This window comes from Peromyscus maniculatus, chromosome 17, assembly GCF_049852395.1.
Source record: "Peromyscus maniculatus bairdii isolate BWxNUB_F1_BW_parent chromosome 17, HU_Pman_BW_mat_3.1, whole genome shotgun sequence".
In the NCBI taxonomy this organism is placed as follows: Eukaryota; Metazoa; Chordata; class Mammalia; order Rodentia; family Cricetidae; genus Peromyscus; species Peromyscus maniculatus.
The window spans coordinates 17,630,858-17,646,101 of record NC_134868.1 but is presented as its reverse complement, the minus strand read 5'-3'; the positions used below and the strand labels follow the sequence as shown (position 1 = coordinate 17,646,101).

General features: G+C 38.1%; 1 protein-coding gene across 1 annotated transcript in view; it reads left to right on the top strand.

Annotated features, from left to right (window-relative positions):
• Positions 1-9,803, top strand: part of Hpgd (15-hydroxyprostaglandin dehydrogenase) — a 30,789-nt gene extending 20,986 nt beyond the window's left edge. Inside the window, exons 5-7 of the mRNA XM_006970922.4 lie at positions 5,566-5,642; positions 6,820-6,983; positions 8,822-9,803. Of these exons, the coding sequence (XP_006970984.1) occupies positions 5,566-5,642; positions 6,820-6,983; positions 8,822-8,960 (380 nt within the window). The 3' untranslated portion in view covers positions 8,961-9,803. The remainder of the gene's footprint in view (positions 1-5,565; positions 5,643-6,819; positions 6,984-8,821) is intronic.
• The last annotated feature ends 5,441 nt before the right edge of the window (positions 9,804-15,244 follow it).

The window sequence follows — 15,244 nt, the reverse complement described above, 5'->3', positions numbered from 1 at the left end:
GAATTGAGAGTATGTTGTCCAGGAACAGTGGGTACAAAGACGACCAAAAACAGCACTAAAAGATGAAGGGGTACCTCGTTTTAGTTTGAAATTTCATGAGGACATAATGAGGTTGAGCATATTTTCTCTCTCTCTCTCTCTCTCTCTCTCTGGTTTTTCGAGACAGGGTTTCTCTGCGTAGCTTTGGAGCCTTTCCTGGATCTCGCTCTGTAGACCAGGCTGGCCTCAAACTCATAGAGATCTGCCTGCCTCCTGAGTGCTGGGGTTAAAGGTATGGGCCACCACCACCCAGTGAGCATATTTTCATATGCCTCTTTGCTATACGTAGTATCTTCTTCAGAGAAGTAGTTTTATCTGATTTAAAATTTTTTCATTTCTTTTCTGTTGAGTTTTAAATTTTAATATGTATATTTAGTTATCAGGCCTTTATGACATATAACTTTTAGAAGTATTTTCTCCCAGTCTGTGTGAAACTTGTTAGTTTCTTGGAGAAAAAAGCAAAATGGTCATATTTAAATACTAAAACAGTGCTTATAAGTGATATTTTTATATAGTACTAGTCCACCCATTGGTTATATGCATTTTAATTTATGCATGTTTGCCTTTGTGCTTCATTTTACTCGTGTGTGTATTGGAAATAAATTCAGTGCAGCCTGAATGTTGGAATTAGTATCCACATAATTTAAGTAAAGAAAATTGGCAGGAGAGGTGCCTGTGACTAAAACAAAGCTCCACGTCAGGAACGAATAGCAGATGAGGGGTTCTTGCTGAGAAGCTGGAGTTTAACCTTGAGAAAAATCAGCCCCATCTGTGTGTGCGCACATGCCACGAAAAGAGAGAAACGAGGAAACTATGTTCATCAGGAGCAGATAAAGTCATTCAGAACAGGAAAATACAGAAACCAGAGGGTCGGGGACAAGTCTAGAGTTGTTCGGCATGCTTACAGGTCTAGCCAAGGAGAGAAGCCAATGCTTCCAAAGCATAGCTGTATTTGCTACTACAGAGGAAGAGATTGAGCCAAAGGAAGACAGACACTTAAACTACCATGTGAACGGGGTCCCAAAGTCACACTATACCCACCCCAGTACAAGAAGCACTGCAGAGCAATAATCCACCCTACCTATTCAAAGTCTGAGAGGCAATAATTGAAATTAACACCCTCTGTGTGATGGAAAAAAAAATCTTCTAGAATTTGACCAAATGCCTAACCGGTGGGTAGAGTCCTCTTTATTTTGAATTTTAATACCACAAAACTGGAAACAGCCCAAACATTTATTGCCAAGTGAATGCATAGTATAGATAAATGCTATATCAGTCAGTGGACTGCTGTTTAGCGGAACAATTATAGTAATAATGATAATATCAATAAGATATTGATGAATACGTCCCAACATAGTTATCCCAAATGAAAGAAGCAGACTCCCCCCCCCCAAAAAAAAAAACTTCAGTGATTACATGTGCATAAAATTCTAGAAAATGCAAACACTAACAAAGCATATCAGTAGTTTCTTGGGTGGAGAGAGAAGGACAGAAGGAAAGAATTAGGAAGAATCATAAGGTGATGGACTTGCTTGTTGTCATATGCTTATAGCTTCATAGTTTATGCTCATAGCATCAGTTGTTTATACATATGTCAAATCTTATAAAATTATACATCTTAAGAATATGCTTGCTGGGTGGTGGTGGCACATGCCTTTAATCCCAGCACTCGGGAGGCAGAGGCAGGTGGATCTCTGTGAGTTTGAGGCCAGCCTGGTCTCCAAAGTGAGTTCTAGGAAAGGCGCAAAGCTACACAGAGAAACCCTGTCTCAAAAAAAAAAAAAGAATATGCTGTTTTTTATATAAATTATAACTCAGCAAATCTGTAAAAATTTAAATACAGTGAAAACTTACAATGTTAAAATTCATAAAACCCAATGCTATTTTTTTTAAAATGGGAACAAGGTCACTGGGATATGGTAGCTCCTGCTTTTAATCCAAGCACTTGCAGGGATTGAGACAGAAGGAATGAAAGTTCAAGGCTAGCTTATGTTACATAGAAAACTTGAGACCAGTCTGTAGTATATAGGGAGACCTTGGTTTTTGTTTGCTTGGTTGGTTTGTTTGTTGGCTGGTTGGTTGGTAAGTTGGTTGGGTTGGTTTTTGTTTATTTGTTTGTTTGTTTTATAGTTACATATAAAAGCGAACAAGCTCTTTGGCATTCCAATTGCATTTATAATTCTACTTCTAAAGAAATGGCATAAATATATTGTGCTTGCTCATGACCACAGCCAGAAAAACACTAGTTGATATATTTCTCATGTGTGTCCCCTTGAAATAGCCAGAGATTGTTGCTAGAGTTTTCCGCCTTGCCCACAGTCAGGACAAATCTTTGTCACCCGCCAGTCTCACAGCCGCTCAGACCCAACCAAGTAAACACAGAGACTTATATTGCTTACAAACTGTATGGCCGTGGCAGGCTTCTTGCTAACTGTGCTTATAGCTTAAATTAGTCCATTTCCATAAATCTATACCTTGCCACGTGGCTGGTGGCTTACCGGCATCTTCACATGCTGCTGGTCATGGCGGCGGCTGGCATCAGTCCTTCTGCCTTCCTGTCCTTTTATTTCTCCTCTCTGTTAGTCCCGCCTATCCTTCCTGCCTAGCCACAGCCGATCAGGTTTTATTTATTGATCAATCAGAACAACTTGACATACAGACCATCCCCCAGCACAGCCAAGTGCAGACCATCTCAGACACCTGCACTCAGGCCCATGGTCCTAATCATCCTCTATGCGGACCTGCTGGGTAACGCCACAAAGAACCCAAGAAGGGCTCCCACAGGACATACAGAACATCCCACAGCACTTCCCCTTTTCTTTTTTTAAAAAGGAAGGTTTTAACTTTTACACATCTTTAAAGCCAGCTTGGTATATTTGGGAATTTGGGCGTAGCTTCTCTTACTACTTCCTGCTGGAGGGGGGGCACAGTATCTTATGGGGATACAAAGAAAATTTTAGGTTCATGGAGTAGTCCGTGAGACTGTATCGTCTGAGCCAGTTGCCTTGAAACGATTCTGGATGTTGGATCATCTGGGCCATGGTGTCATCGGAGACCTTTCAGGAGGTCTTGGCTGGTCAAACCTGATGTATCTTAATCTGGAACAAATCCATAGCCTCTGACTTTCTGTAGAGACAAAAACAGAGCCTCTTTTCCAAAGCAACATATCCTTACATCTAAATTTTGAAGTCAAGGTACCTTTAAAATATACATTTTGGCATAACTCAACAGCCTTTGCAATCAAATGTTTTTCTTCAGCTACAAATATCAAAGAGAACATAATCCAGATTCTCTGTGTGATAGCCATCTTTATGTGGCTTATTTTTTATATTACTTTTACTTTCTCTTTAAAGACTTTATTTTTTTAAACTTTCTATTTCTTTATATAACTGTCTATGTTCCTTTTCCTCTCTCTTCCAAGCCTATGTACATTTTTACACACATTGTAAAGCATTTAAAGTCTTGTTCCATCTGAATCTGTCTTATTGCGAACTTATTGCTTTAAACTGTAGCCTTCTAAGCCTGAAACAGCTCTGTGGCTGCTGGCTCCGCCCCCTTTAATTTCCCAACTTGGCGGTGGTACGTTTTCCACCAGCTCTGGGAGCCATCAAGTCTCAGAAATAGTGGGTCTACACTTTTATCCAAGCAGCGTGTAGCCCAGAAACCTCTTTTTTTGTTTTGTACTAGCAAAGGCTAAATCCGCCACGCAGCTTAATGTTCCATTTGCAGAGGCCTCATTCCCGCCATACTTCAGGTCAAGCGCACACACCAGGAACCCGCCAGTAACTCAAACCGGCAGCTGCTGCTCATTTGAGAGAGACAATTAAGAAGCTGTTTTTAGTTCCGTTTTAGAATCTTTTTTCTCAGGTTTTAGGTACAAACTCTTGCCAACATGTTGGGCGCCATTTGTTGCTAGAGTTTTCCGCCTTGCCCACAGTCAGGACAAATCTTTGTCACCCGCCAGTCTCACAGCCGCTCAGACCCAACCAAGTAAACACAGAGACTTATATTGCTTACAAACTGTATGGCCGTGGCAGGCTTCTTGCTAACTGTGCTTATAGCTTAAATTAGTCCATTTCCATAAATCTATACCTTGCCACGTGGCTGGTGGCTTACCGGCATCTTCACATGCTGCTGGTCATGGCGGCGGCTGGCATCAGTCCTTCTGCCTTCCTGTCCTTTTATTTCTCCTCTCTGTTAGTCCCGCCTATCCTTCCTGCCTAGCCACAGCCGATCAGGTTTTATTTATTGATCAATCAGAACAACTTGACATACAGACCATCCCCCAGCACAGCCAAGTGCAGACCATCTCAGACACCTGCACTCAGGCCCATGGTCCTAATCATCCTCTATGCGGACCTGCTGGGTAACGCCACAAAGAACCCAAGAAGGGCTCCCACAGGACATACAGAACATCCCACAGCAAGAGATCATTAAGTTTGTCCACTCTACCTAGGTAACAAAAAGTCATTCAGTCATCATCTTTGATAATATTTATGAACAGTATTCTTGTCATTTCTGTGGCTGTGTCAGTTAGCTTATCTGTGATTAAAGACGCACCTTTTGTTTTCTGCACAGGATGTGAACACCATCTTGCAAACACTACCTTTGTCCCATATACCTGTAACAAATAGGTGACGCAGGGACATACACAGTACCATCTGGCTACACTCCCTTGTTCTCTTTATTTTACACATCTGACATCCCCGTGTACCCTATGGAGACACTGTAAATTCTTGCACATTTTACTGACGCAGAACAACAAGAGGACCAACATGTTCTAGTACCTTGAGATCACTGTGTACTAAGTGTGATCTACCCTCGTCAGGGATTTAAACTGCTCTTGGGCAAACATGCTTCATAAATGGAAGCCTGGAAGGCACCCAGGGAGTGGTTAAGGTCTGACTTTATTGCTGAACTTTGGCATGGCACTTTCAACTGTGTGGTGGTGATGTTGTGTGACTAGTTAGCTGGGTGGAGACTGGCACCTATCAGCAGAATAATTTAACATGAATATGATACGTGATGTGAATGAATCTCACAGTAACCAGGGGCCAGTCACTATTTCCTGACCGAGAGGAATTACATGTTTAAAAAGAATTATTAGAACTGGATCACCTGAGTCAGGAAAAGTGGTACACACCCATAATCCTGGTACTTGGAAGGCTAAGACAGGAGGATTACAAGTTCAAAGACAGCCTGTGATGTACAATGAGACTCTGTCTCAAAAGGAAAATAAAGTTAGTGGAAGAAACTCATCAGACAGAAAAATACATAAATGAGTAGTTAAATCTGACTGTTTAGTTTGGACTGACAGGAGAAATAAGCTGGGCAGCAGCAGTCACTCAAGTCGGATAGGTTCTGTGGGGTGGTTGTTTGTTCGGGGTTCTGCTGTTGCACCCCAGTGTACTTTCAGGATTAACCTTAAAGTGCTGTGACCAAAAGCCATCCTTTGCACAGTCTTTATAAGATAGTGCACTTGTGAAAACTTCAGCTTCTTTTAGACTTTTTCTTCCTTTCTTTCAGGACTTATGCCTGTTGCTCAACAACCTGTTTATTGTGCCTCCAAGCACGGCATAATCGGATTCACACGCTCGGCAGCGGTGAGGAAATCAGAACCACAGCCTCTCTTCCTCCTTGCGCTCATCGATGAAACCCAAATTTTTATAGACTAGAAGAAAAGAAATACAAATTAAAAAAAAAAATCTAGCCGAAAGATGGAGGAGACGTCCCACTTAGGGCCTTATGATAAAAACATTTTCGATCATGTAGAAGACTAAATAAAGAATATATCGATGTCACTAGGTGACACAAATGAATATTTTAAATAATGGAGAAATTCTCTTTGTTTTTAAAACTGTGCACAGTTTCTGCAATATTAATGTCAGGAGTCCTTATATAGAACACTTAATAGAATTTTGCCTGCTGTTTGGAAAATGTATTATGAAGCACAGACAACAGAAAAGGATAGTTGGGAGGTCTCTGAGTAGTACTGGATAGGATGAAACGACGAGAAAGATGAAGTGTTTCACATTAACAAGGAGAAATCATAAGCAGAAGCATCAGGGTTAATCATTCTCGAGAAGGAAAGAAGTCTTTACTCTTAATTTGGGTTGATTAGACCTCAGTACTTAATTTAAAAATATTTCAATATTTTAGAAGAAGATAAACCGTTACTAAGCAGATATTTCAAATTTAAATGTATGACTGGCTATTTCTATAGTCAATTCTCATTGTTCACAGCAGTTAGGAAGTTACTTGCAGATGCTGAATTAGTAAATGCTGAGCCATCATTTCTGGAAGAAACAAAAGGAGAAGTTACTGAAAGGCCTGAGTTGAAAACATTTCGGTCAACCCCCCAGTATCCAACCTTGTTTTATGTGTATTTCTGTATAATGAAAAGTAATGAAAAGTTTACATAGTGTGACAATATTGAATTCACAAGTAGTAGAACTTTTATTATGATGTTTGCATTAAAAAAAAAAAAGCCTCAGTTGCTTGGCTTCAGGTCCCTAGAGAGTTCAACAGAGAAGAGCAGCTTGGTTAATTCTGTAATCTTAGGAGTTTTCCAGTGTCGATACTTTTAAAACAGCGAGTGCACTGGAGCTTTCATGAATGAATTCTGTGTGTTTATACCTTACATGCATGTTGGTAATTGTTCCTTATCTCAGAGCCTATCTGATGAGTGTGCTTTCCATGAGGATTTTAATGTTAGTTTCGGTGTCCTGTACTGTACTTTTATAAAGCTCCTGAAGCCCTCAACTGTGTTCTCATTGGCAGATGGCTGCCAACCTTATGAAGAGCGGAGTAAGACTGAATGCTATTTGTCCAGGCTTTGTCAACACACCCATCCTTGAGTCCATTGAAAAAGAAGAAAACATGGGCCAGTATATAGAGTATAAGGATCAGATCAAGGCGATGATGAAATTCTATGGAATCCTGGAGTAAGTAAAACTCTTTCTTTTCACAGTGGATCGAAGCATCATCTACAGAAGCAATCTTTTTAAAGTTTTAAATTTTAGAAAATGATATAAATCTCAGGGTTTGGGTTGACAAACTTTTGACGGGAAAAACAGGCAGGAGGAATAGAATTGTGGTTAAACGTTATGAATTTTGCTTTGAAAACAGACAGACTTCAGCCTTTATCAGATTTCTTTTCTAAATGATATTTGTTCCCTTTTCATGGTAATTATACCTTACTTGCCTAAACTTCAACTTCAAGCAAAAATCAAGTAAAACCCGTGTGTAATGTTGTATAGTTATATGATTCCAAAATTTTAACCACTTTCATAAAAACAATTGATCATCTCTCTCTTTCTCTGTCTCTCTCTCTCTCTCTCTCTCTCTCTCTCCCTCTCTCCTCTCTCTCTCTCTCTCTCTCTCTCTCTCTCTCTCTCTCTCTCTCACACACACACACACACACACACACACACACGGACACACATACGGACACATACACACATGGACACACACACACACGGACACACACACACGGACACACATGGACACACACTTGGGCACACAATCAAAGAACTGTGTCTAAGTTAGAATAGATGGACTGACACAAATACCAACTCACAGAGACTGTGGCAGCATGCACAGGGCTTGAACAGGTCTGAGATAGGGTCCCAGCACTGAGACAGAAAGCAGACACATGCCCCCATCCCTAACCCAGAAGCTGTCTGCAGTTGAGAGCCACTGGAAAATGAAAAATTAGTTTTCTTCAGTGGACATACAATCACTCCTAAGGCCAGATACTATACCCCATGGTAGACAGACAATACAAAACAAAACTCAATGGCATTTTTAGAGGTTGTCTCATAATGCCTTTCCAGGGCTTTTTAAAAAAGTCTTATTGTGTATTTTTATGGGATTTCTGGATGTGTCTCTGAGTCTATACATATTTTTTGAGCTTTTTCTTTGGCTGTTTTTCTTCTATTGGTTTATTTGTTTTTATCTTGTTTAATTTTATTTTATCATCATTATTTTTAATATCCCTATTTTATTTGTATTCTAGTGTGGCAGAAAAAGGAAAGGTGTGGATTTGAGTGGGTGGGGAAGTGAAAAGATCCTGGAGTACCTGGGGGAGGGGAAGCCATAATCAGAATATAATACAGGAAAAAGAATCTATTCGCAATAAAATTTTTACAAAAAATAAATAATAAAATCCAAATATACTGCCATGGCATAAGGGTATCCTTCATTAAAAAAAAGTATGTGAGGCTTTTGCAAGACGAGTTAGATGAGTTTTTCTCAACATAGAATTATAGCTGTTGTGTTGAAGGCGTCAGAGCTACATCAAATCTCAGCTTTAACTCCACCACTGACCATGAACTTCTCCACCAAACTTCAGAAAGTATCAGTTTTCTCACATGTAAAGGCATAGTATAACAAATTTAGGAATCTTTGGCAGACCAATAAGATGATATACATCATGGAATGTAGTTAAAATGGCACTTGGTAAAAATGATCTTCAATAAATGCTATTAATTGATTCTATTTTTCCTCCAGTGGAGTTTCTGTCTAGTAAGTCAGATATCTACTGGTCTAGATAAGAAAGTGAACATTTTTAGCAATATAATTAATGACTTCAAATGCATTGCCCAATGAGCACTAAATTTGTTATATAATTTACTTAACATCTCAATGAATAAAAATTGAAGGTAACAATAGCTTAATGAATTATATTTCCCTATGACAAGCATGCAGCTGCTTAAGAAAATATTGTGATGTTATTTAGTTTCATTTATTTTCAAAATACAAATGTTTCCTTCATTTTTAGCCCATCAATCATCGCCAATGGATTAATGACACTCATTGAAGATGACGCTCTCAATGGTGCCATCATGAAGATCACAGCATCTAAAGGAATTCATTTTCAAGATTATGACATCACTCCATCTTTTGTTAAAGCTCCATGAACATCTTAAGCATTGGCCATCACTGAAATTAAGCACAAGGGACTCACTCAGACTGCATCTTTACTAATATAGCTTTTAAAATGAAATGCTGTAGTATGAAACCTACCTGTCTGTGTCTGATGTTAATATTTTTCTAAATGATTAGTTAAATGTATAGATAAAGATGTACAATAAGCTAGCAAAAATATAGCGCAAGCCAAAACTGGGTTATAACTACATAATCTAAGGGCAAAGCACAGGATATTCAAGAGATATTCTGCCTTTCAGAAAACATATTTATCACTGTGGCTCATAAATATTAATGGTTTTCAGAGGGGAGATACTTGAATTGTTATTTAAATAAAAACAGATCTTAAATGATTCACTTTATATGTTTGCATTTCAAGAGGGGGAGGCTACTTTGCAATAGAAATACTTAGTAATAACAGCTTGTACATGATCTACAAGCTAAACATTTCAACTCTTTGAAAATATGGTATGTGTGCGGGTCAGTAGTTAGGGAATGAATTCCAGTGGGACCATGTCCGAATAAAATATCTGATGTATGGGAAAATGATATTTTTACTTACACTGACGATTCACACTTCAGCCTCAAACCAAGGAAGATGGTTTTTGTTTTCCTTCCTAATTTTAGAAATTTAATAGATTCCATAAACCTCAGGAATGAAACTTTCAACAACAGTTATAGCAATAAAGGAGGAAATTGTAAAGTTTTATATGTACTGTATATGCTTATTAAGAAATGATTCAAATGTATTTTTATTGATTATTTCTTTGTTGGTTTGTACTAATTTCAAAAGTGCCTATCTTTCAATAAAACTCTTTTATTCTAATTCACATAAATTACCTAGTCTTTTATATGTACACCTAGTGAGATGATAAAACCAATTCCGTTATATCCCAAACTAAAAATGTTTTTGTGCATATACTCATATTAATAACACAAAGTGAGAAATAGTTCTGCTTTGCTTTCTTCGTTGTCTGATATTTAAAGATCTTTAAATACACCCACCTTGAGTAATGCTATTTGTAAGCAGTAAATGATACTAGTAAAAGTGAAAGTACATGATTTTCACATCAGTCAGTTTCTCAAAGAAATGCTGTGTAAGTGATTCACTGTGCCTGAAAAAGTCCAGGCTTCTCAGCTTGGAACAAAATCCACCTATTTGAAATTGATGAGTACTTCCCAAATACTGCACTATTAGCATATCTTGCATTATTTTAATTCTTCCATAAAGACCTAACCACTTAATTTTTAAGGAGTAATTTGAATAGGAAAGACTAGTCTGAAGTTTCACCCGATATATGGACATGCAGCGGGAAACCAGTATTTGTGAACATCTAGTAGAAATGAGTTACAATTAGACACAAATGCCTTTACATATTTCTAATAGTGACCAATCAGCAAGTACTGAAGGTATGTGTAGTGTGCCTTACATCTTTCCTCCCTATAATGTGAAGTTTTACTTAAACTTATTTATGGCCAGGCGGTGGTGGTGATGATGATGATGATGATGATGATGATGATGATGATGATGGTGCACGCCTTTAATCCCAGCACTGGGATTAAAGGGGTAGAGGCAGGAGGATCTCTGTGAGTTCGAGGCCAGCCTGGTCTACAGAGTGAGATCCAGGAAAGCTACACAGAGAAACCCTGTCTCGAAAAAACAAAAAATAAAAAAATAAAAATAAATAAATAAAACAAAAAAACTTTTTATTTACGGATAATTATTTTGTGCTCACAGACATCAATGTATGTTACGCTTTGAATTAAATTTTTTCAAATTAACTATAAATGTACTTAAAATCAAATACTACATAAAACTGAAATATTGCATCATGTTAAACATTTACTTAAAAATTTATGTTCTATAGGGAGCTTTAAATAAGTCTACCATGTTATGTCTCCATATGATAATTAAAAAATAAACTAAATGCGAAATGGAGACCTTGGTTTCCTTAATTTTTAGTAAAAATTCTAATATAAATAATATGTAGTTTTAAATACTTTGCTTTATGAGTGGAATTAGAAGTTACAGAACAGAAAATCTACAAATATAACCACACAAAAGAAATTGAGGACTAAATGAAAAGACATGGAAATATCCAGCCACCCTGATTTTTCTCAAATAAAAACTTTAAATAAGTGTTACATAAACATAAGCATCCAGATGCCATGACTGTCAGTCTGATAGCCAAGATGCTAATTAGTGGGTAGCATATCCAATATGGACATGTTGGACAAAGTTATTCATGCCTCAAGCGAGAAAGAATCAAAAGACACAGTATTTTATCATGTTACTTAAAATGACACTAACTTAGAACTTATGAATGACTTATATCTGGGATTTTTCCATTAAATATTTTCAGACTATTGTTGGCAACCAGCACGGAAACCATGGATATTGGGATGTTGAGTAATTATATCCTAGAGAACTGGAGAAGCAGCTGATGGAGTGATGAAATATTCCTGTTCCCTTTGTTTCTCCAACAATAATCAATTGGTGGTTCTAGAATGGCTTCTAAACTGCCATCTTCCCTGATCAACTTCACTTTTTAGTAACAACAGCAGATGTACTAAAAATATGTACCAAGGCCAGCAAGATGTCTCAGTGGCAAGAGATACTCATAGACCTGAGGCTCTGAGACCAACCCTAGGATCCCACAGTGACAGGAGAGAATAGATTCTGAGAACTACCTCTGACTTCCACGCCCACACTTGAAGTGTCTGTATTTACACACAAATATATACGTGCATGCACACACATGTACACACACAAATTAAAAGATAATAAAAATTTTAAAACTCATACCATATTGAGTGTGATTTTTTTAGTCTTTCAGAAAACACCTACCAGAAAAAAATGTCATGCTAAATGATTAATGTCATGCTAAATGTTAGCAACAAAAACAACTTGAGGTAATTGGGAAAAGAACCAGATTCCCATTATTTCCCCACCTTTACCCAAGACTCTGGTCTGATCAGGCAATAAAAAGAAAATTTGACTGTGAAGGGAAAAAATGAAATTATTGTTATTTCCACTGGATAAAACTTAATTGTTAGAAAGTCCAAAATTTTTAACTAAAGAGTGAATGATGAGCTGAGCAAGTCTATATGACTTTTGGCATACCTAGGGGATATTGCAAATTCAATGCCACACCCCCAATAAAGTAAATATCAAAATAAAATGAGTCACGTGAGTTTGTTAGATTTCTGCTCATAAAGTTATATTTACACTTTTGTAGAATATTAACTCTGAGAGACTAATGTGCTCAAAATGCGTATATTAAAATACTTTATTTTATGAACAATGAGATGCCAAAGATCACTTGAGCTTTCGGGAGCCTTCAATGAATTCTAATGAGTTTGTTGGTGGAGAGTTTCTCATGAAGATTAATAGTAGCTGGTGGATCAGGGTGTCAGTTACTGAAGGATAAGATGGCTGCAAAAGTCCCTTAAAATACAACATTGTAATTTGCTGCATCCTTTTCTGCTCCCTAAATATTTTTTTGGCAGCATTTACCCACATTAGGACTTCTTAAACCATTCAACTACTCATTCTAAAATAGCTCCTCAGCCAGTTGCCAACCCTCCCAACAGCCAGAACCAGATACACAAGTTTTACATGACACTTTTCCTGGGAAAGCATGAAACACATATCAGTTCACCCCAGAGAATAAACCAATAACTGATCAAAGTAATGATTACACCATAGTCTAACGGGGTGAGTTTATTGATGTTGTTTCCAGGAATATGGGTGAGAAGTTACTTAGAGAAGCAGTGATGATTCCAATACAGCTGCATCACTCTGGCATGGTGGGGTTTTGAAGACTCAGGAAGCCTGGAACCCGAAAACTCTCTAAATGTTGTACTTACATAATAGCCCAACATGTAGAGGAATGTTTTCTAGGCAGCTCAGCTCATGGGAGTCTCCTCTAGATAGCTTAGCTAGTCAGAGTCTCTTGCCTCAGATGGTTTTTACTGTGCTTGTAATCTTGTGGACAGGTTTTGGGAATCCTGTAAGTTTTATTTCTCATGGAATCTGTAAAGGTTTTGTTTTAAATGTTTCCCCCGCCCTTTTTTTTTTTTAAAATATGAGAATATAATTATACCATTTCTCCCTCCCCTTTCTTCCCTCCAAAACCTACTATGTATTGGCCCAGCCCCCTTGATTCCTTTCAAATTCATCACTTGTTTTTCTCTAATTGTTGTTACATGTGTGGCAGGGGGTGTGGAGAGACATTTCTAAATACATAAAATACATTAATACAATCTACTCACTCTGGAAAGCATTACATGTGTGTATGTAACTTCAGGACTGAAATTTTGTATTAGATAACCAACTATTGTTGGTTGTGCTCTTACCTGGGGAAGCCTGTTTTTCTTGCTTTCAGAGGTCTTAAGTTACCTATCATTCTCTGTCTAGGGTCACTGCCTCATGAGCGTTTCCGTTTCCACATTAGTATGTCTTAGTGTTTCCCTTGTTCAAATCATTTTTTTCATGTTTAGGAAGTCAGGTTGGTAAGACTTATGGATGTAGCTTTTGACACTTCCAGGAGACACAATTTCACAGAAACTCCCTGCTGCTCTGGCTCTTACAATCTCTCAGCCCCCATTTTCATAATGATCCCTTAATCTTAGGGGCAGGAGTTGTGTTGTAGATCTGCTGGTACTGGGCTCCACAACTCTGCATCTTGATCAGTTGTGGTTTTCTGAAATGGTCACTGTACATATGTTTCCTTAATGAGGTTGAAGACTACTACACTTCTCTGTGGGAAGCATGAGAAGCATTCTTTTGAGTTGTTGGCAGGGATATCCAAGGGACTCCAAAAATATTGGAGACTGTTACTGTAGGACATATATACATATCATATATGATATGTAGGAATATGCAATATGGAATATTGCAACTTGGAGGAAATTGTTATACAAAAATGAGTGAGCCCCAACCAAAGTTAACCAAGCCTGACTCAAAGCAGAGAACCTTCTCCCCTATACGAAACCCAAATCATCAACATACAGAAGCAAGAACAGTAGATGGTTGTTTGGAACTCCTGATGCATATGTGCTTTGTTATACAGACATGCGCCCTGAAATGATAAGGTCTAACAATAAGATACCGTACAGAGTCTTACAAAAATCCTAAAACAAAAGAAAACATGTAAAACACAGTAAAGAGAATAACATAAAAATTATCAAGTACCATCTGACTTTGACAAGTTCCTTCCAAGAAAAGGTCAAAAGAAAGAAAGAGGGGCGGGAGGAGGAAGAAGGAAGGAGAAAGAAGAAAGATTTTTCAAGGAAGATGGAAAAAAAGTTTTTGAATGAAAATAAGATCTCCAGATGAAGGGAGATGCCCAGAGAAATGAAGGATAGTAAAAGGAAATGAGAAAGAAAATCAGAATGAATAACAAGCTCAAGTCATGGAAATCATGACTTCTAGGAAACAAAATATCCATAGAACTGAAATAGAGGAAAGCACTAAGTGTAGATAGGGGTGAGTGGAAATAAAGTTTCCTATGGCCTTTGTATTTACTATTATCTTGGGATGGTAAACATTCCCTTTCAACTTGACTGGATGGGCTCTAGGGAGGCACCGTTTGTCATGTGTCGGTGCAGACATTTCCAGGGAGGATTAACCGACAAGGGAAAAGTCACCCCAACATGGTCGGCACCGTGCTGTGGGCTGAGGTTCTAGACTGAATTATAACGGGTAAATAAGAGAAATTGCTGAACATCAGCACCCACCTCTCCCTGCTTCCCAACTGCTGATGAATTCTGGCCAGACGCCTCACTTGGCTGCGGCTGTGCCTTTTCCACCAGGATGGGCTTTAGACTCTCAAGACATGAGCCAGAAAAAAAAAAAAAAAAAAAAAAAGCCTTCCTCTATCATTGCTTACAGTCTGGCATTGGTCACAGCAACCAGAAAATTAACAAATACAGATCCCTAATTAATATTAAATATTACTAAAGCAGGAAATTCTAGTATTAGATAGGAAATAAATACTACAAAGCAGCGATCAAATGTTAGTAACACTTAGTAGATGTGTCCAAAAGAAGGTAAGAAGGAGCTACAAACAGGCTCAGCAGAGAACAAATGTAGATAGCCCTTGACATGTTGCCTTTCAATGTACACTTTTCGGCTTTATGACGGACGGAGAGTGATACACCATAGGAAGTGCAGCTCCAATAAGCACTGGAGAAACCAGGATTCTTAATTATAGGGGCCTATTTTTTGCAACAGAAGGAAATGAATGACGCCTAGTCATCTGGAATGCCAGAG